Here is a 23,477-nt window from a genome sequence, read left to right on the forward strand (position 1 = left end):
AAAGAAATAATTGGGCCTTCTTTCACACATGTACGCATACATGAGAACTTTTTTTACTTTTGCATCTAAGTATTAGCATGTCATTTCCCCACGATGATAATTTGTAATATCTACAAATTAACAGAAATTAAAAAAAAAAAAAAAAACAATAGGGTTTCCTAACCTACATGTGGTTTAATCTCATGGAATGTCATCTGAATATGTTTAATCTCATGGAAACAACTCTATACAGGAAATCAAAGTTATACCGTAACCTCAAAGGAACAAATTACTAATATTCCATAATCACAGTAACGGTGAACTGCCTACTTACATCTACAAAGCAAGCTTTCATCTGCTGCAAACTAGTTGTCAAAACTTCAGTTTTGCTCTTAGTGCCTTCGCTAACTGCTTTCATGTCACGCTCCATAACTGCTCTAAGATATGGTTTCCAAAGCTTATACCTATAGAAATAATAAGCCAAAGCATAATAACAATCACATATCTAAATACACATATAATCCCTCACTGCAACATAGGTTTTAAACATTGAACTATGATTCAAATACATACATCAACCGAATTAATACTATTTTCCTACCATTTCTATGCCAATACTTTGTAAATCACACAAAGTTAACCACATCAGGTCATCCATTGCTTTTCAATACACCTATGAAACTATCAATGGATATTGATTTTGTTGAGTTTGGGACGTTTCTACCCATTTAACAATTACAAATTGACAATTTGCAAGTAAATTTTTTTTTTATACATAATAAAATTATATATATCATCAAAAAGAGTCACCCAAGTATACAAAAAGTATACTGGGGTAAACAATCAATTACAAAAGTTACATAAATCTAATAAGTCAACAATAGAAAATAAAGAAAGGTTCCTCATGGCTGACAACCAATCCAATAAAGTTCTAAAAAATAACTTGAGATCAGGCATAGAACTTTCAGTGTCTTCAAAACTCCTGCTATTCCAGTCCCTCCGAATGCACCACATCAAGTAATGAGGGACAATCATCCAAATATGACTATTCCAATGCCGACCAAACCATCCTTGCCAACAAGCTAAAAGTTCAACGACAGATTTTGGCATCATCCAATGAACTCAAAACAAACCCAATTTGCAAATAAAAATTTTCTTACACAGTATAAAGTCAAATTTTATTCTCAAATATCTTGATACAGTTAGGAAAAAAATAGAAAGATGTTAGTATGGGTTGTAGGAAGTTTCCTAATTGAGGGGTCCCAACCAGCTGTCTCTATAGCTATCATATTGAAGGATATTCCTTGTCCTATTGTAGCAACCCTTTCTATATAAAGAAAGAATAGAAAGATGGTTCCTCACTTTTTTGATAATCATTTTCTTTCCATTAACATGGTATCAGAGCATTAAAGATCTGTGTCTCCGATCCTCATCAATTAAATGTTGTTGGAAGGAGCATGAAGACATCCAGCATCTCAAGCGTCTTCATGCACCTCCTTTGTTGAAAACTGTTACTTAGCTTGTTGTTAGTAAAAACTCAGAGCTGAGTCATTGCTCTCAGTTGTTGTTGTTCTTGGTGGTTGGTTAGCAGATCTTAAGTTATTTTCATCCATCCTCCACCTATCTTGGTAGTCGTTGTTCTTGGTGGCCGTTGATTGAGTTCGATAGTCGAATTGCATCCTTGGTGGATCCGCGGTGGTTTTCAAACATCCTCTACCATTCTTGATTGTTTTTTGTACTAGATGGTTGGTTACTAGAGCATAATGGTGTGTTCACCAGTTGCTCAGCCGAAGTAATGGTCGCCAAAGTAGTGGTTGGTTGCCAACATAGTGGTCGCCAACACATTATAAGCTTGCCAGTTTTTTGTATATTCATAGTTGTTCATCCCTCATCCAGGATAAAGATAGCCTAACCTGGATAAAGTCTATGTTTGGCTTTGCTTGGTTTCAAATCTTTTTGGCCGGTTCAGACTGCTTCGGTTGGTTCAGGCACAACTTCTATTTTGACTGATATAGACCAAGTTTCAGCCAGTTCAAGTAAATTTCAGCCCTCTTGTTGATGTCTTTACCAAGGCACTGTGTAGGAGTCATTCAAAGTCTATACGTTTCAAGCTGGACCTATATGACAGCATGCGGGGTAGTGTCAGAAAAAAATGGAAAGATGTTACTATAACATTGTGATGAGTGGGTTGTACCCTTCTAGAATAGTTAGAAGCCTTTAGGAAGTTTCCTGGTGTTGATGCGTCCTTACCAGCTGTCCCTCCCGGTTGTTATATAAAAGGATATTCCTTGTCCTATTGTAATGACCCTTTCTATATAAAGAATAAATAGTAAGAGGGCTGAATAATACATACAGCTCACTTTTATGTGTAATCATTTTCATTCCATTTACATATACGAAGCCATATATATTATTATGGATGTTTGTGTGTAGACGCAAAAATATACTCTTACCAAATATACTTCAGAATACAGTAAACATAAAGTTTCTGTCCAATTCTTGATAGGATCTATAAGTTCACTACAGTTAAATATTAATGTAAAGTGAAATACTTTCATGACATTGGGGAAATTCTGACAGTGGAAAAACTCTCCTCAAATGACGTATTATTGTGGTAGATTGGTGTTGTATGTGTAAGGAAAGTGGAGAAACAGTGGATCATCTTTTGCTTCATTATTTGATAGCAAGAGAACTCTGAGCACTTGTCATTTCTTCCTTTGGAGTTGAATGGAGATGCCTAATACATTGACAGATCTTCTCACTTGTTGGAAAAGGAGATGTGGTACAGTGACAAGGACTTAAATTCGGGGTGCTACACCATTATGTCTTACGCAGAATATTAGGAGAGAATGGAATAATTGTACTTATGATGGAGGAGGGCACTAAGTGATTTCGCTTAAATCGCTATCCTTGAGAACTTCATTGTGGCAGGGGCATGATTTTGGTCAAGTATTTTACTGTGTCTTTGTCTTCTATTGCTTGTGGTGTATGACAAGGACTTGTAGACCAAATTCTACTTAGTTCTGATATCAACTGCAACACACACATGCCTTGGACTCATATATTGTAGACCAAATTCTACTTAGTTCTGATATCAACTGCAACACACACATGCCTTGGACTCATATATATACTCTGCCATGCTCGCTATTCAACACACAAATTTGGTCTTTAGCACACCAGGTTTAAATAATTAGGAATTCTTGTGGTGTGCTAGTTGTGGTGAGAGCAAGCCCTACGGTTATATTTGGGATTTGCAAGGGTTCTTTTGTACCACTTTTATAATCTCCTACTTTCTTAATGAAACTTTCTCCTAGATACCACCCATTGATGAAGGCCTAAGGCTGAACAAAGTAAATCTTTGTGTTCCATGTGTTTGTTTCTTGTATTTTTCTATTTCAATTTTGCATACACTCATTATTATTACATAAACTCACAGCCAATAGCTATCAAAGCTTACACTTTCTTGGAAAAAAATATTAGCCAGCCTTGATTCTTCTTCTTTTGTAGAAGTTGTTGATCTTTTAAATTTCATATTTTAATTCTTTAGGAGTTACAATATTTTTCTTCCCATGTACTATAGTAGTTCTCTCATTTCAATATACTGATCCTTTTACTTAAAAATAATAAAAAAAATTTAAAAAAAAAAATCCACGGCATTAATAGTATATTCTTTTACTTTGACTCAAGAAAACAATTTTTTTTCTCAATAAAGCCCTCTAGAAATTTTAATCAATGGCTAATGGCCCAATTACCCTACTAATAAAAAGTAAAAAAGTTATTTCAACCTTAAGTCTATAAACTGCTTATTATGGGTCGCAAGGCTGAAAGTTAAAAGGAATAATAAAACATATTAAAAAAATGCTCACAGTGACTAATGTGTTGCAACATCTACATAAAACATCAATGTCTCTTGATATATATTGTAGAACATACCATCCATGTTATAGGAAGGGATTATTCATATGTACATAAAAACATATGAAATTATAAATACTATATAAGTTACAAACACACTTAGTGGGTCTTGAACCCAGTACCTTCCACTCTGTTCTTGTGGGAGGAATGGCCATTTGAGATAAAGTTCATTGGCTAAAAATTATAAACATGTATGAAACATTTAATTAATTAATTTTATATATATAAAAATAATTTATGCATGCATGTATGTGACTGTTTGTGTGTTTAAGATATCGGTAAGGCATCATGCTCAAAAATTTATATCTAGCAAAACAAAAGTCAAATCATTGGCATACTTATTGTTACTAGTTAACTTGTTTCTTCCTCAATACTTAATATACCATCCATGGCACCTTACAGCTACACATAACATGCAACTATGATAACGATGGATTCCACAGTCAACCAGTTTATAACTAAAACAGACCTCCATATCTGAGATCAGATTAAATTAAGTCTCAAGACAATGTTATTATATCTTTAAATACAAAAACTAAATTACTTACCCCATGTCATCATATCCCATAACAAGTGCCTCACCCTGAAATCATAATAAACTGAAAATCAATTTAAAGAAATACTGCTTTGTACAAAACTACAAAGACATGGTTTCAAGCTCTCCAGAGTGTAAACTTATCAACATTGGAGTTTCCTTACATTTGCAATTATAAAAGAATATGATTAAAGTGCTCAAAGATAAAAGTTTTTGTAAGGAAACATAAGCCAAAAATACACTTCACAAATGAAATTCTTTTGGATATGGTGCTAGCAACAAAAGATCAAAATGAATTCTACCAAAGGATATGATGTTTGAATTCCAAATTCCTAATGTCGTGATTTCTTATTTGGTAAATATTCTAACTAAAGAAAATTTCTCCAAGGATTATTCTTAGGATGCAAGACCCAACCAATTTATTATTGATGCAAGCATGATGAGGTGGCCAATTATGTAATGATGAGGTTGCAAACCATGCCACTAGAGCATGAGATGAGGTGGCTGAATCAACTACTCCACAAAAGCATGATAGATGCGACCAAAATCAGCTACCCAGCAAGGTATCTTTTTTTAAGACGTGACTAAATTATTTTAGACATATGGATAATTGCCGTAGAAGTTAGTTAGACATGTGAAATAAACGTTATAGTAGTTAAATGCTAGCTATAGTTTGTGATTTTAAGAAAGAGATTAATTATTTATATGCATGTGTAGCTACAGTTTGCTAGGGAAGTTCATAATTTTTTTTTTTTTATATGTTAGGGAGGTTCATAATTGGATTGATGTCAGCATAACATCATCGTAACAACCCCCTTGGTGCATAAATAGCCATGCATGGCCATTGTAAATTTTTCCACTGAATAAAAATTACTCTCAAAGTCTCAGATTGAGGTTGAGATTTCTTTCTCCCTCTCTCTGCTGCCACTTTCTCTCTCTATTCAATTCTCTCTTTCAGCTTCTCAAATTTCCCTTGCATCAATTCTACAATAAAGAAATTGTGTTTAACCTTTATTAAAGAGAACTAGCTGTAGGAGCTTTGTTAAGGCTTGTAGCGGTCCATCCCCCTTTTAGGAAATGCGTTCGAAGGAGTCTCTATCTAGTCCTCTGTTTGACCTATAATGAAGCTTTGGTTGGAGTCAGTCAGCCATTGTTCTTTTGCCAAGCTCTAGACCTTTATCCCTTTCTTATTTGGGGTCTCATTGGTGATGCCAAGGACGGTTGTTCATAAGACAGGCTGTTGGAAAAGGAGGCTCAATAGTCAATAGGCATGAAAGCATTGTCATCTTATCTGTTGTATCTCAGGTGATATTTGGTACCCAAAAAAAAAAAAATCAAAACCTATTTTTACAATTAGTTATGAGGGGAAATTTTGTAATATTGTAATTACCTGCCTATAAATAATATGTATGTTAAGGTAAATTATTCCCCACTGCAGAACTTGCGTGGGAACAGGCTAGAGAGCTATATTTTGGTGTCAATAATCTTAGACTGTCGTGCCACCGCCAAAACTCCATCTACAAGTTGTTTCACTCGCTATCATTGTTGTGGTGCCACTCAATCGTCGCTAGGACCGAGGCCTGTCATTAGGACCAATCGCTCACACAAGCCACTCCTATTTTTGTTATGGTTTTGTTTAAGGCACTCAGTTCCACACCCCCCCCCCCCCCCCCTCCCCCAAAAAAAAAAAAAGTGTTGGGTTTGGAGTTGTGGTATCCCCATTGACCTGTGACATAGTAGATCCCTCGCAAGCCCATGCATGCAAGAATAGTTCATTTCATTAATTGAACTGTGCAAAGTCCAAATCAACTATAAGTCCACACTAGTTTGAAGCCCCACTGAAGCTGTATGACCAGAACAGAGAAAACCCATGGCCAATGTGATGCAGGACAGTAGACTCTAAGGGAGGGACTTTATTTGGGAAACTAAACAAGAACAAAAGAAAGGGATAGGACGTATGAATCAGCACTTAGGGTTTGCTTAAATAATAGGAAACCAGGAATCAATATGTGAGCCTGCTTGGAAATAGCACCAAGTACTAGAAGAAAACTCTCAACCCAAATTTATAAATCCAGTTTCAACTGCTTACAATAGCACTGGGTCCTTTAAACAGACTTCCCAAATTACATCAAACATGGAAAAATAAATAAATCATAATGAGATTACATCAAATATGAAAATAAATTCCAAATAGCCATCAAATCTCTCTAATAACATCAATTCGCACCAATCACGATCAATCAAGTCCAACAAAATCAATCACCTGTCGAGGTGCAGCCTAGTGGTTACAGGTTTGGGATGAGCTATAGGCCCAAACATCCTGAGTTTGACCCCCAATAGGAGTTCCCCTGGATTACTTGATACATAGTTTTGGATAGGATCATGTATCCGTGATTTACTCCCGGGGGGGGTAGATTCAAAGGGCCCTACCTTGGTGAGGTTCCACATCATCAAAAAAAAAGTCCAACAAAATCAATCAGCATTAATGGTCTAATGACTCTAATTGGTCTCCACGCTAACTCTTCCAAGATGGGAGAAACTTGACCCATCGAGCATATTTCATGGTGGGCTGGACAACAACAAAGTGGAGGCTAACGACTTGGCTTTGATGACAGCACAACTGGTCTTTAGGGTGTGGCTTGTGGTCTACTGCAGGTGGGGTTGTGGGCTTCTCAGCAATTGAAAATGTTGTTAAAGCGCACTTAAATGCACTTAGAGCTCAAAACTCAAAGCCTTAGACCTAAGCACTTTGCTTGGTCAAAACAAAGCTTATTTAATGAATCACTCCTGAAGCATGCTTTTGTAGCACTTTTTGAAGAAGCACAAAGGCACACCTAAGTGTGCTTTTTTTTTGGGTTAAAAAATATATGAATCATTAAAATTATTTACTTGATTTTGAAGTAAAGGACATGGACCACTAATTTATTTTAAAAATTTTATTCTTAAGCTACCATACACACAAGCACAAACATGTTTGCATATCTAAAGACACGGTTAAATTAACAATTCCCAAAAGCTTAAAATGTTAGGAGACGATGAATTTAATCATTATTCTAACACCTCCTCATGTGTGGACCTAAACTCCCCCTTAATAAAGTGAAGCCCAACATGTGGCATTTTTAACATTTTAAATGGGAGGTCAAGTGAAGGCAAAGATCAAACTTAAGATCTCTTACTCTAATACTATGCAAATTTACTTATTATTCCATAAACTTAAGCTGTTACTAAATGGTGAATTTAATAATTTAATCATAATTCTAACAAAATTAACTATATTGAGGACAGGAACTAAGGTTGCATTTGTTGTAAAATGTCTTCCGGAAAACATTGTCAGCATTTTCAAGTATTTGATCGTTATAAAACCTTGGTCAAACCGAAAAGTAAGTCTGCAACGAACCTGGCATGACCCAATCAATCCCAAGCAGCTGAATTATATTTCTCACACTCTTTTATCTCTTTCTCACACAGACCATTGGGGCTTCAACTTGCAAGCATTAGAGAAATGATAAGGGCCACTAGGGGTGGCAATTTACTCCCCCAGGCACAATTTTCCCCGCCCCACAGAAATGGAAAAGCAGGGATGGGGAGACATTTTCACCCTACACCATGGGGTAGGACAAGGATAGATTTAGGTTTCCCCCATATATTTACAAATGGCCCTTTGTTTTATTCATATTTCAACCCTAAGATCCTTACTAACTTTTATTATCAAGTATCAAAAAGCTTGGATATGAAGACTTTTTTTTACTGTCTTGGAAATTACTTTAGTTTATTATTTAGTTGCAAAGTGAAAAATAGTTTGATTTGGTGTGATCAATATAATTGCAAGTATAATTTTATACTATTATAATAGGTGTGGCCATGTGGGTGGGGTGGGTTAACATGGGGAGGGTTCTTGAGGGGCAGGCAGGGCAACTACCCTACAAGGTAAGAGTGAAGCACCCATAATCTGGCCCCACTCTGCCCCGTTGCCATTCTTGGGCGACAGGCAACAAAGTCTCCAGAATGCATGGATCTCTAGGTTTCTCAAAACTATTGATGTCATAGTGAGGTTCTATCAAATGAAGTCTCCGACATGCCTAGGGCCTTTCACGGCACCATCAATATTGTCAAGACTCGCAATGGGGATCTATCTCTGCTGCTTGCGTTGGTGGCTGGGTTTTCTTGTGGTCTCTAGGCTTCTTTGATCTGGTAGGTTGTGCATTGATATGGTGGATTTTGTTGGTTGGTGTGTGGATCTAGTGGGTTGTGAGATTTGTGGATTGGGTTGTGAGATGTGAGATTTTTTTTCATTTTGCGTAGGGCAAACACCTGAAAATGTTTTTTGAAGCATTTTCAAGAATGCAACCATACACCTAGAGAAATGTTTATGCTAAAAACACTTCATGTCGAAAAACATTTTATAACGAAACAAACAGAGGCTAAATTGCAAAAATGGCTGTTAGATTTACTTTCTTGGAAAACTATAGACAGCTTGACAACTATTTCATTCCTAAAGTCTACATCCCATTCTAAACCCATACTAAACCTATAGCTACTTCAGTTTTTTTTCCCCATACAAAGAACCAATAAATGAATTAGGAAACCTAAGCAAATGATCCTAAGAGATTGTTTGGTATTCATTGCGTAATGCCGAATACGGTGGTTGAACTTTTAGCTTGTTGGCAAGGGAAATTTAGGTGACATCAGAATGGTGTATATGATTGGCTATTCCTCATTACTTGATGTGGTGCATTTGGCAGGAAAGAAATAACCAAAGCTTTGAGGATTCTGAAAGGACAATTCCGGAACTTAAATTTTTCTTCTTCAAAACTTTATTGGATTGGTTGTTTGTAGTAGGAGGTAGTCAATCTATTTTTTCGATTTTTTCTTTGATGGATGCTAGTAATTTGTGTATTTGATTGTTCTTGTCCCTAGTGTATACTTCCTATATACTTGGCTGTCTCTTTTTTTGATATTTTAATAAAGAGTTTCATTACTTATCAAAAAAAGGAAAAAAAAAAAAAAATTTATTAGGCAAGACAGCAAATAATATATCATAAAGAGTTTGAGCCTCTGAAGTTACAAGATTAGTTGGAGAGAAACGCATGTTCGAGTCCTTAGTCGCATAAAACCGATCAAGCAGCTTTTTTATGTGATCATGCATCGTCGCATCTGTACCAATGCCCTCCTACATCCAAAAAAAAGGGCAAAAGGAGAGCAATAATTTAGTGACAATTATCACTGTCTGATTAACTAGAGAATAGATCATCCAAATTTCAGACAATAAGGAGTCCATACCAGAATCAATGCAGATTAAGTATTTATTTTCCTCACCTTGTCCATACAACTAAGCAGATCAGCTTCACTCAGAAGTGGTGGCGGTCTAGTAACTCCTGAATCTAGGGTCAATGATGTCGGTACAAACTGTAAAATAACCAGTATACATGTAATAAATTTCAAGATACATAAAACAAGTTAAAGCAAAGTTTAACCCTCAAGGTTCAGAACATAAAATTGTATGATAAAATCTGTGTGGTCTTATTCAGTGGACATTGGAAAAACTATATACAGTAGCCACAGAAAAATACATAAACAACTGGAACAAGTTCTCATAAACTTTAGACGAGAGAATCAAAGTTTCAGTTTTAGACTATGATTTTGAAGCTTCATGAATTCATCTGGCTGCTCGAAAGACTAGCTCATCCTACTAGTATTACCCTTCATTTTATGAGGATTACCCCCTTATTCATGGAAGAGGTCTGAGGGATGAGACATCCTTTAAGAAAAGAAAAAATTTGTACTGGTAAACTGCTTTTTAAAATTTATCTAAAATTTAGTAGTTTTAAAATTAATTCAGACATATGGAATTTGGTTCCTGGCAGATGTGGATTGTTTGGAAGGAAAGAAGTCGGCGCTCTTTTGAGGCTACTAAGAAATCACTGGTTCAATTACAAGCTCTATGCCAGAAGACTCTTTTTGATTGGTCTAGGTGTTAGGGCTCCTTGAATTGTTCTTCTATCGTTGAATTCTTTCTTCTCTTAGAATTGCACCTTAAGTTTTTTCCCTTGTTGTTTGTTGCTTTTTCTTATGTTCACCATCATGAACACCTTGTATTTGCTTTCTTCATTTTTTCATCTTGATTAATATTATTCTTATTACATATCAAAAAAATATTAATTTTACATGTCTAACCCCACTATTTAAATTTTCTAAACAAGTGAATTTGAGGGTATTTTGGGCATTAAAAAGTAGGAATACAAATAGGAAAGACTCCTTAAATAGTAATATAGATAATCACATATGCATATTTGTTTGTATGGAGAGAGAATAAAGAAAGAAGGCCCTTAAAGAAGAGCACAAAAAATAATCACTTTCAGAAATGATCTCCAAAAATACAAACTGAACTCACCCCCCCCCCCCACCCGTTTTCCCCCTCCCCGCCCCAAGAGTCTCAACATCAAAATCCACAACATATTTTAACATACGTTATGCCATCATGCAAATTAAAAAAAAAAAAAATTACTTTCAATTCCTTTTATTGAAAAGATATACAAATCATGGGAAAGAGCCAAGGGAGGATCATTGATGATACATCCTTAAAGGTATATCAAAATGAAATGGTAATCACAAGAAAAGATGGCATGTGAAAAAGGACAACATCACAGTTCTAAACAAACTCAGACAAACTATCAAGTTAACTAATGGTATCTTGTATAATGTGAACTGCATTATTTCTTCATTTCTACCATTGTTGTTAAAAGTGCTAAGCACACTTAAGCGCAAAGGCCTCCTAGAGCCTAGGCGCAAAGTGCAAGCGCACGCCTGATCGATGTGAAGCGCAAATTTAAAAAAAATAATAATAATAAATTAAAAAAAAAAGCGATTGATGGTCAATACAACAATCAAGTGATCAATTAATCATATAAATTACAATAAAACATTTTATATAACATTTATATAATTCTCTTGTGCTTTACAAAATGAATGCAACCATGATATTTGATGGCCATGATTACAAAACATGGTTGAATCAAAATAGAAGTATAGAACAAAAAAGGCAAAGGCTTAAAAGTACTAGAATGTTAAGTAATGTTATCTTTGCCTAACAAAATATCATTGCCTAACAAAATCAATGCAAATATGCAATGCAATCCTAATCTACATAACCATCATCCCCATTAAGCAAGGGACCATCATCATTGTCATCACAAGATTTGTAGCCCTCATTATTTTCCTCATCATCTTCATCTCCATCATGAGGAGCATGTTGTGAACTAGAACTTGAACCTGTTGCTTGACTTGAGTGTTTGTTTGTGTGGTTGTGGTCCAAAAGGTCTAAAATATCTAAAGAGGTAGGTTTAGGTGTATGGTAGCACCATACTATTAGTTTTTATATATTAAATCAATGGCTTATATCAAACATATTTAGATCTAATAGCTAAAAATCAAATCAGGATTTTTTTTTTTTTTTTTAATTTACAAAAAGCTCAAAAAAAGGGACTTTGCGCTTAATAAAAAAGTTCTAAAAAGCGTGCTTAAGACGAGCTTTTAAGAGGGCGCCTCGCTTTAGAGGGAAAAAGCCCCAAGGCCTATGTGCTTTGTGCTTAAGTGCGCTTTTAACAACACTAATTTCTACCATGAGTTAGCTAAAACCTTTGTCAATATTTTAATCTCTTTAGTCCAAAAATTTCTAAGAAGTTGCCTGGGCTGAGCACATTTTAGCATTTCAACTATATCACAAAACGATGACATATCTAAGAGCAAAAAGGGTTCTAGGGATTTTTTTTTTTTTTTTATAATTTATTCTAGAGAGTTATATGCTAGCTGAAAATTCCATCCAACTGATAAACGTAAGAAGTGGGAGGAGAAAGAAGTGATAGAACAGATCAAATATGGAGTAAAAAAAATACAACAATCAATATGCAATTGGAAAAACTTAAACGCAGCTCATGATGAGATGATCAATAGCAAACCTGTTGTCCAGAGACATATGTTGGGATCGTTGAACTTCCCCAAGACTCAAAGCGGTAAACATCTAAGTAGTTTTTCTGGTCAAACAAGAAGCAATCAAGTCAAATACAAAATCATCATCATTAATCCCAAAACCCATCCGTTTAGGAAGGGGGGGGGGGGGGAGAAGGTTTTAAAATAGTAATTTCATTTTAATTCCTAATTAAAATAGAAGCTGGTTCTCTGTCCATTCAAGTAAAATATAGAGATCGATACATCCAAGAAAGATCATGGGTCCCAAAGACTGTTGCTAATTCAGCTTCCCAAATTAGAGTGTCATCAATTTTTTTCTTTTAAGTGTTTATCAATCAAAAACAGGATATTAAATTCTACCTTAGCATAAAGCTGTTAAGCAGTTAGCAACTAGAGTTCCATCTTTGATCAACACCAATTTTATTCTTTCTATTAATTATCTTTTGAGCTTTCTTTTTTTTTTTTTGATAGGTAATAGATATTTTCATTAATAAAAAAGTACACCATGTTCACGATGATGAACAAATTGTACTTGAAAAAAAAAATTTATATATCACAAAGAAACAAAAAGAGATTGCAGGAAATCAAATACGGAAATACATTGCATAAAACCCCAAGTCAAAATGTGAATTTAAAATGAATTGAAACAATGATGCAGCCATGCAAGATTGATTTGTTACTATTTTGCAAATTTGTATATTCAAGATTTATTTTATGGGAACCACGCATGAAGTCCAATTGAAGTAAAGGGCACGTGGTTTTAATGGAGTAGTCATTTGTGTTTTAGGGTCAACAGTTTTTTCTTTGAGTTATTATTCTATAAGTTATGGTAAATTTTGTACTTGGGCAAATCTGTAATTTCTGCCATTCCTACAAATTAAGGGAATTTTGGTAGTTTGGTTGAGTCTAGAATTTTCTTCTTCTTTTTGATACTTTGATTGTTAGGCCTTCATACGATGGAAAGTGCCTTCCATCAAATGCTATAGGTCGTGGGGGAGGGTGGATTTGAATCCTAGATGTCTAGGTTGGAAAACACCAAGAAGTATCAATTAGGCTATAATGCTCTTGGTAGTTGAGTACAGAATTTTCTAAACGATCCTAAGTATCTTCGGTTTTAATTTCTTTGAGTCCAAGTTAATCTTTTATTATGTTTTTAGTTTATTAGCCAAACTAAAAGTCCTAGTACTGATAAAAGAAAGAGTCCCTCTTTTATAAATATAATCAGATCCCCTAATTGTATTTGAGTTCAATGTACTCAGAGAGGTAGAGTTGATTAATAAAATAGTGTGCTTTAAGCATTGAGGCATGTTGGCCTTCTTTTGTTATTTTCTCCCTTTCCCTTCTCTCGTCTCTTCTTTTCTTTCTCTTGATATTGTTCATACAGCCCCTAAACACCCTGAGCTGTTCTTTGGTTTGGATTATTAAAAACTACTCTAAAATACTAGAGATCACAAATCGATTGCATTTGGACAATGAAGTGATAGAAGAGATGATCTACCATGCCATCATTACTCTTGTGCAAACAACAATCTATAATATTCTGCTTCCTCGTAATCAAACCATCTACCACAAGAATTTTCCCTAAAGCAACAGTTCAAAAAGGGGGAAAAGGCTACTTTCAGGGGTGCCATGGACCATAAAATGGTATTCCAAAAGGATGCTGCACTTTTAGGGCCTCTCAAAGTCACATAATAAGATCAACCATCTATAGACTACTTTGTTTCAACTTCCAATTCATTATCTACTCTTCTCCTTCCTAACCCTCACTGAGTTCAGCAACTCAAAAAGATATTCACCAATTCCTATTTCAAGCTGCTCTCATAAAAATAAAATTTCATCCATGGTCCTTCCTGTCATACCCAAATATGAAGCTACTGCTTCTCTTTCAATGGTTATACATTGAGATGGTTCACATCACTCCTAGGGGGCATACAACAAAACTTACAAGCATTACAGGAACACATGCACTCTTATATGTCAACAAAAAAATCTGTAGCTACCATGCTCATTAAAAGCTAACGAGGATACTAGATACATAACACAAGTCTATTCCTTTCTTCAGAAAGGGACCAACTGTGTTAAGGAATGAGGCTAATCAAAGCACAAGCAAATCTTTTAATATAAATGATAGTACCTAGTGCATAAAATGGGGGTCTAAGAAAGATAATTGGTTAACAACTACAAAATTTTATTATTATTTTTTCGAGAGGTTGATTCCCGGTCTATTGTATACTATTAACACAAATAAAGTTAGTGAGAACAACTGCTATCATTTGTGAATTAACAATCCTCCAAAACAAACCAAAGTATAAAAAATGGTGAAATTTCATTATTTGTAATATACTTAATGCTCAATAAATGGTGACATTTCATTGGTTTGCATCTGAGTCTTTAATAATGGTTGAACTCTAAAGCTCATTAAAGAATGGGGCAATGATTGCCATCATATAGAACAACTACTTAATAACTTCAACTGACACATATTTCTTGAACCATTAGAGATGCAAAAACTTCTCAAAGATACAACCATAACCTATTTCCGGCATTGATAACAGTTTCCCAAAATACCATTCAAGCACACCCAACACTGAGCCATCAAGATATATATATACACACACATACACTAGTCTGTAACCCGTGCAATGCACAGAAAAGTTTAACAAAATGTAAAATTTTCTTTTATTTATTTGCCTTAAATATAAAATTGATAATTATTGTAGTTATTAATAGGAATTATTATAATTGTATTTGTATATGGAACTATCAATTCTACCATTTAAAGAAAATATGATGTGTCAATATTCTAATGGAGGATTTAAATATAGAATAGAATCTAAATTCAATTAAAAAAATATATATTATAATAATGATTGTAAAATTGTGAGGCCTCAAAAACTTAGGTGGCAAAATATTATAAAGTCAACTAAAAGTCAACCATATTCGGTTTTATATATAGATATATAGATAGATAGATAGATATCTTTTTTGACTTTTGGACATAACTCACAGCTAGTATCGCTCTCCCTGATGCAGAAAATAATTCACCAGCAATGTCGATTTCAACATTAGTTTCAGCCCCTACTGCTGGCTGGGAGACACATGCCAGGAAATGGCGAACAACCAGCTCATACAATCTCTGTCACCAAATGAAAGTAATTTAAAATTCAAAAGAATTAGTAAAGCATGCTTCTTGACTTAACACCACAAGAATACATTTCAAAAGCATTCAGTTAGCAGTTAAATGCCAATTAAGATGGTGACATGCTTACATGGTGATCTTGACTCCATCCAGATTCTCCAGAAGAAAATTTTGTTGGATGAATGGGTGGATGGGCCTTGTCATCATGTCCACCATTACCAGGGTTTCTCCAAAGTCCTGACCCAGGTTCCAACAACTGCTGTGCATATGGTCCCCATACAGGATGCCTTTGCTGTTCTTGCACAATTGCCTACATGAAATTTATCTCATAGCCATATGGGCCAATTAAATCACCAAAAGCCAATGGAAACAAATGACAAAAGAGATGATGACCAACAAAAGGATAAAGACAACATCAAACTTAGTGAAAAGCTGCTATAATATTTGGAGAGTAGAAGGAATTTAGCGAAAATGCAATGCCAACAAAGTTACCAACATGCAGATCAGTTCTCTGAGAAAAGCTATCAGTCTCTGTACGAGGATAGCTGATGAAACCTGCTTGATATAAATCTTCTGCAACCTATAAACAATAAATTGACTTGAGTTTCAGGCTGAGATGTATGTTAAAAATCCAACCAATACAACAATGTGAATGGTCATAATGAGCATAGTATAAGAACAAAAGCTTTTAAAAACACAATTGCTAGAGTATTTTGGGAAAACAAGGAACTTTCTTTCATATATTTTTCTTTGGTAAGGGAAAAAAAAGAGTGATAATGATATCAGACAGATCTAAAATAGGCATACCTTTCAAACTGCCAACTTTGTATGTCCCAAAAACTTCTTAAGAAGTAGCTCAAATAGATTATCAAGGAGAGCCATCTAAAATAATTTATTCATTCGCCGCAAATAACCATAATTGCAATTGTGCAAAGAGGATGGAATTTTAAATTTGAAGCTCTAAGAAAAGGGAGCAAAGAAATGACAAGGAATTGCATATTTGGAATGAAGATTTACATTAGTTGGATGAATGGATCTTTTAGAGAACCTTCAGAAAGAGTAGAAACACAGCATTATGCAACCAACAATGAGTCCTAATATAAGAAATGAGATTTTTGCAGGGTTGAAAATCGTATTCTTTCACAAAACAGATAGACCAAGCCTACAAACACACCTACACACACTTCCCCATATTGTATCATATAAAGTGGATATAAAAAAGCTTCTTTAACTGTACTCCATTACTTCAAATTCAATTTTTTTTTTTTTTTGCAACTACAAATTTTTTTTGATAATTCAATTGTTACAACAAGCGGGGAGGGAGGATTTGAACCTTGGTTCTCCTTATAAAGAAGACCAAGCAATGCCAGTGACTACACTTGACTTTGCAACTACAAATATACACACAAATTTCCCCATTATTTTTCTACAAAAAGTAGATAAAAACTTCCATAAATAAACTACTTTTGTAGGAATTGAACCTTTCCATGATCATTCCCAGGTACTTTGATTTCATGTTAAATGTTGTCTCTAATTAAGTAGCAATCAATTGGAAAAGGATGCCAAAGTGTCACCAATACAACAGACGTATACAGCTCACCTTCATAGTGTGTTCAGAACTCATCCGAAAGAATCGCGAAGCACGTTTTTCAAGCTCAATGGTATTTAAAGGATAAGGAGGATACTTCAATTTCTCCTGTTGTCTAACCTTTGTAACCTAAATTGCAGTTAAATAAGAAAAAACCCAAATTTCAGAAATATCTATACCATGAAGTTAGCATTACGCTCAAGTTACATATTTTCATTATAACTCACAGTTGCAATTGGCTCCTGAACACACATCTCATAAATTATAACAGCACATGTGTAATCAAACAGATGACCGCGCCTGCAAAATAAGATATGCTCAATTTCAACTCTATGGCAACTAAACTTCAAAAATAAATATGTAATCTCTAAGGCCCCTTGATTTACATCCAATTGAAGGTAGCAATGCCTTCATCCGATTTGTGAGAACAATTGATGGTCCAAAATTCTTCTGGCTCGTGCGCTTGTATTTCCCAATATCTTTCCACAACGAAGCCAAGTGTAGGGAACTGCACTTAAGGATGAGGTGAAATGACAAATGCAGGAGAGATGCATCCCACTTTTAAGCAGAAAATCATTTCCATTTTATTTTTCAATAGCAACCATACCTGACAAGGACCATAACTTAGAACAAGATTTCTGTCATCTGTAGTAAAATCAATAACAAATGCATCTCTCAACAGCATAGTCTGAAACCTAGTGAAAGAAGCACCAATCCGAAGATCTATTTCCTGCAAACAAATAAAAGGGAGAATTTCATTTCAACTTAGAAGGAGATACAACTGCCAAAAAGAACAGTGATAGAAGGACTAACACACTTCTTGAGCTAACAGCAATATAGTAGATAAGAGGTCTAAAAGCATGGTGCCAAATAACTAGGAATTGAATTAACAAATAAAAACAATCTTTTCGATTCATACAAGCATACAGCTATTAGGGAAACTTATCAAATGAGTTCACAGTAATCATAAATAAACAAGTAGAGTTCCACATTGGTTAGAGAAAGTACTCACTTGCCTAGCATCCACTGCATCAGCAAAACATTTATTCGGCTCAACAAGACGTTGCACTGCTTCATGGATTTCCCTGGAATCAATCAAGATCATGAAAGTAGAGACAAGAAGATATTAAGAACCGACAGAATATTATAACCTTTAGGACCTGTCAATTAAAGCAGAAAAGTGAGCCCTCTTGATGGTAAGATGAGGATTTACTGCCATGCAAACTTCTATCACTTCAAATGCAATATTTTCTCCTTCTCTATCACAATCTAGCCACAATACAAGCCACTGGCACCATCTAGCTTCCTCTTCCAATGTCCTCTTGATATCCAACTTATCCTAAATTAGAAAAAACAAAAACAAGAAAGAGACAGGTCGGTCAGTTATTAATTCACATGAATATCTAGCAATTTGTGCTTTTGCTTTTGCTTCCATGCGTAAATTATACTTTGTTGTGTCCACCTCATTATAATTACAAAAAGTTTACTAAACAAGTACACAACCAAGCAACTTTTACTACAACATCCAATTTACTTTTATTCAAACACCTCATTTCAATCACTACCTCACACATGATAAACTACCACTTTTCCCAATGGCTTAAGCTAACAAGAAATAATGAATTTAATTATTTAACCAGTATATTAACAACGTCCCTCGTACAACCCGGACCAACACCTGGTATTTGGAACACCCGTTATGATACCATGATAAACTACCAGCTAACAAGGGAATGACAAAAATAATGAATTTCATTTAACCATTGTTTTAACACTGACCCTCACATATCATAAACCAACTTACACGAAATTTGGAATTTTTTTAACTTTTTAAATAAGAGGTAGAGCATAGACGAAACCCAAAGCACCTATCATGATACCATGACATACTACTGAGTAATAGGTAAAGACGAATTTAATCATTTAACTATTATTCTAATAAAACACCAATACACATAGAGACCTAACTATTATTCTGATAAAACACCAATATACATAGAGACCTTGGGAACGAATTTGAAAAAGTGACCTTTGATAAGGTGTTGCCAAATGGAACCATTACTTTAACCCGTGGAATTTGGATTTTTCTTTTTCTTTTTCTTTAAATAAAAGATAGAGCAGAAACAAAAACCCAATACCCCTATTTTGATACCATGATAAAACACACCCAATTTCACACCTAGTTGAGTTGTCAACTTATGATGGAAACAATATCGAGTAATTCTAAGACCACACCATTTTCCATAACTCACAGTTTGCCGCGTCAGAGTTGTGGCAAAGGGTGGTCTTAGACACCATTTTTATTACGCACCAATCACAACTTGATACATCAGTTAGGTGTAAAATTAGGCTTATCCCTGGTGTTATCGAATAGGAAACGAAGAATTTAATCATTTAGCCATGCTTATAGAGAAAGAGAGAGAGACCTCGGGGACGAATTTGTGGACGGGAGCGTGGAAGAGATCGGCGGGGTCACAGGAGTGCCATTTGCGATATCGGTCTTGGAATTCGAGCTCCATGAGGTGACCAGTGACGGAAGTGACGAGCATGTGGCAGGGGCGACCATTGATGGAGTAACTGAACTCGAATATCTTGTTGTATCGCGACCGACCCTCCCTGGTTCTCAGGCCCCCATTGTTCCGAGACAGAATGGTGGCCACCGACTTCGCCACCGACGGCTTCTCTGCCACGTGCAGCACCTTCATGCCGCCGCCGCGCCCGCCGCCGGACATTGTTTCCGCCTTCAAACTTCGGAGTTTGATTTGGAGCAAATGAGTAGTAGGGTTTTGATTTTTGCGTGGATGGATTTTCCCGCCAGTTTCATACCCAAATGAAATGAAACGAGGGTTCTTGAATTTGTTCGGATATGGAAGGGCACTTTCGTCATTTACGTTTACATGCTGTCTTTTTTATTAGGTTTTGCTTTTTACCCATAAATACAATTTTATCCCCAGCGCGGAAAGTTTAAAATTTAAATAAACAAGGTGTAGATTTTCAACCACAATGGTAAGATCTCAATCAAATTTTGATATTAATTTTGAAAAATTATAGTAAACTCATATGTAGTTTGATCCATTTCTGTTAAAAAAAAGAGATAAATAAATCTTTTTACTTCCATTTTATCTCTCTCTTTAAAATGTGGTATTGGATTTAAATAAACAAGGTGTAGATTTTCAACCACAATGGTAAGTTCTCAATCAAATTTTGATATTAAGGGTGAGTTTGGTTCAGCTTTTTGTAAAAGTGCATAATGAAAAAGTGAAGTTTTCAAATAGTGCATAATGAAAAAGTGCATTTTTAAAAAGCTGAGTGTTTGGTAAAAACTGTTAAAAAGTGCTTTTTGAAAAAACTGAGTGTTTGGCTAGCACCTATAAAAGTGAAGGTTTGAGTTGTAAATTACCAAAAAGGACAAGATATATATATAAGTGAATTTTTTGTTTTAATTATCTCTCTTAATGCAAGTTATGGACACAACATTTTTACAAAAATTTCACAATAAAGTCTATATGACAAGTTGTTAATGGTAGATAAGAAAAATAATAATGTCATTAGTAGGTTCAAATGAGAACCAATAACAAATTACTGTGTAAAATTTATTATGAGAATTGTTACGTTCACAACATTTTTCGCAATATTATCACAACAAAATTTATGTGGAAAGTTGTTACTAATTCTAATTTGAACCCACAACTGAAATTATTTTTTCTAACCAATATTAACTAATAACAATCTGTTACTTAAAATTTATTGTGAAAATATTATGGTAGCATTTCTCAATTAGGATTTTTTATTTTTTATATTATTTTTCCTTTCTTCATTTCACTTTCAGCCATACGTTTCATTTCATTTTCTTTTCTTTTTTTCTTTTTTTTCTCCTCCAGACACTGTCCACTATCTTTACCCCCCTCTTTTATTTTCCTTTTCTCCCTCATTCTCCCTCATTCAGAATGTTCCAGGAGCTCCATTCACTCTTTCTTTCTCCAGCTCCCTCTCTCTTTTTTTTTTTTTTTTACTTGATTCCAAAACTCTCTCTGTGATAAGAAAAGTTTCCTTTTCTCCCTCATTCAAGAACATTCCAAGGAGCTCTCATCTTCGTGTTGTTGCTCATCTTCATCCCCAACTCAGTCCAGATGGGTCAGATGGCTTCTGTCCTTTGTCTTTTTTTTTTTTTTTTTTTTTTTTGCTTTTATTGTTATGATTTGATTAATTTTAAAACTGTGTTTTTGAGTTTGTATTCTGATAATCTGATTATGCTTGAGTTTAGAGATGTTTGAGAGAAAGATTGTTGTGTTTGTAGTGTTTGTTCTGTAGCAGAGCAGCACGGAGAGGACCTTTGTAGCAGCACAGTGGGCAATTTGGTAATTTAACACTGCCTTAACGGTAATATTGTTGAAATGCGCATAAACTTTCTGATTATGGACCTCCTGAGCTCCATTTTGCAAATGCGCGTTTTCTTCACAAACTCAAAACGCAACTTTTTTCAAAAAGTTGCGTTTTATACTTACCAAACACTAATTTGGAGCTGGCTTTTTTGAAAATGCGGCTTTTGGGTTATAAAAGTTGAAACAAACGAGTACTAATTTGGGAAAATTACAGTAAATTCATATGTAATTTGGTCCATTTCTGTTAAAAATGAGAGTTAAATAAATTTTTTTACTTCCATTTTATGTCTCTCTTTAAAATGTGGTATTGGTCTCTCACTGTAACTCCCCAAGGAAAAGAGCAGGAAAAGAGCTCTTTATAATTGTTAATAAAGCCCAGTTCAACCTAGTAAACCAGGTCAGCTCTGATACCACATGTAATGACTCAAGGAAAAGCGCTAGCCACATCTGTGCTATACCTTAAAATAACTAGTCACAATTGAAGCCCCTTGCAATTGTTAATAAAGCTTAGTTCAACCCAGTAAATATCGATATGGGACTCATCACACACCCACACACATCACACAATCAATCAAATTAAGGCATCACACTCACAATTCATAAACATGAAGAACATACCCCCAGAAAAATCAAACCTAAGTTAACCACCATAAATATCATATTTTCCTGCTCTCCCTCTCTCTTTCCTCTCACCTGTTCTTCTACAACAATTTCTCTCTCATCTCTCTACTCTCCCTTTCTCACTCCGATTTTGGAGATAAGGAGGACGATCAACCACCACAATGAAAGTCCAGATCAACCACAACAAAGAATATTATTTCCTTTAAGCCCAGATTGACACCATTGTTTTTGTGAGAAATCCATGCTGAAGGTCTAGATCACTATGATGCCTTTGTTCTTACTTCGTGGGTTCATTTTTTTGTGGTTTTGGTTGTGGGTTCATCTAATTTTGCTTCTTTCTTTCTCCTTTTTTTTTTTTAAGGAATATATGGAAATTTGGAGAACCTAGATTGAACTTTAAAGGTTTTTTTAAGAAAAAAACCCATAACCCAGATGAAAGGAATAATTGTTTTGAGATTGAATCACCACCCTTTCTGCTTTGGTTTCTTTTTTGGTGGATTTGATTTGGTGTTGAGTTCTAATCGGCTTAACTTGTTGAGAAGATTATCTTACCTTTACTGTGATGAAGGCTTTATTCAAGAACTTAGTGACATTCAACTTTCACCAGATGAGGCAGAGGAGACTACCATAACCAGATCCCATTACCATCGATCTTCAGGACCACCATACCGATCCACCACCAATCTCCATGGCAGAAGTTTCACTAAGACCATTGAACCCATTACTCAAGCTTTTCTTCTCTCTCTTTCTGATCTAAACCGAACCCATAACCATGGTGGAACTTACTTTTTGTGTTGTGATCTGTGTCTCTCTCTGAGATCTTGTGTTGTGTTATGTGTTTGTTTTAATATGTGGACTCTCTCCATAATCTGTGGGCATTTCATTGATTTGCAGTTCTTTGGAATTTTATTTGTTACATTCATATACATTTATTTTTAATTTCAAAACCTAATTTTTTGATTCGTTTTATGATTGTTTTCGACTAAAAAATGTATTTTTTTAACAGTGATAACAGAGGTAGGTAATAGAGACTAAATGGAAGTAATCTTAGGTGAGCAAAGTGTTAAGTTTTAAATCACGGATAGGTAAAGTGAAAATGGCTCAAACCACAAGTGGATTTACTGTAATTTTCCCTATTAATTTTCTTTTTTAAATTGAGTCATTTTTTAAAAAGTATATTTTTGAAAAATTATTTCATTTTTTTATGTTTGGTAATGAACTCAGAATGAGCTAAAATTATTATCAATAGTTTTCATATTGATTCTTAACTTCTTTCATTTAACATGGTGCGAGATAGAGTAGTTTCTCGAAATAATTCATGGAAAATAATCTCTAAAATAAGATATATTT

The 23,477-nt window shown here is 34.8% G+C and overlaps 1 protein-coding gene across 1 annotated transcript in view; it reads right to left on the reverse strand.

Moving 5' to 3' along the window:
* LOC126701430 (DNA topoisomerase 3-alpha) overlaps positions 1 to 19,962 on the reverse strand; it is a 39,728-nt gene extending 19,766 nt beyond the window's left edge. The window contains exons 1-15 of the mRNA XM_050399520.1: positions 19,551 to 19,962; positions 18,285 to 18,463; positions 18,137 to 18,209; positions 17,732 to 17,854; positions 17,511 to 17,632; positions 17,352 to 17,424; positions 17,137 to 17,253; positions 16,033 to 16,116; positions 15,667 to 15,846; positions 15,405 to 15,533; positions 12,388 to 12,462; positions 9,749 to 9,838; positions 9,498 to 9,602; positions 4,446 to 4,480; positions 314 to 443 (exon numbers count right to left, since the gene is read on the reverse strand). Coding sequence (XP_050255477.1) covers positions 314 to 443; positions 4,446 to 4,480; positions 9,498 to 9,602; positions 9,749 to 9,838; positions 12,388 to 12,462; positions 15,405 to 15,533; positions 15,667 to 15,846; positions 16,033 to 16,116; positions 17,137 to 17,253; positions 17,352 to 17,424; positions 17,511 to 17,632; positions 17,732 to 17,854; positions 18,137 to 18,209; positions 18,285 to 18,463; positions 19,551 to 19,856 — 1,821 coding nt within the window. The 5' untranslated portion in view covers positions 19,857 to 19,962. The remainder of the gene's footprint in view (positions 1 to 313; positions 444 to 4,445; positions 4,481 to 9,497; positions 9,603 to 9,748; positions 9,839 to 12,387; positions 12,463 to 15,404; positions 15,534 to 15,666; positions 15,847 to 16,032; positions 16,117 to 17,136; positions 17,254 to 17,351; positions 17,425 to 17,510; positions 17,633 to 17,731; positions 17,855 to 18,136; positions 18,210 to 18,284; positions 18,464 to 19,550) is intronic.
* Positions 19,963 to 23,477: the final 3,515 nt, after the last annotated feature.

This window comes from Quercus robur, chromosome 10, assembly GCF_932294415.1.
Source record: "Quercus robur chromosome 10, dhQueRobu3.1, whole genome shotgun sequence".
Classification (NCBI taxonomy): Eukaryota; Viridiplantae; Streptophyta; class Magnoliopsida; order Fagales; family Fagaceae; genus Quercus; species Quercus robur.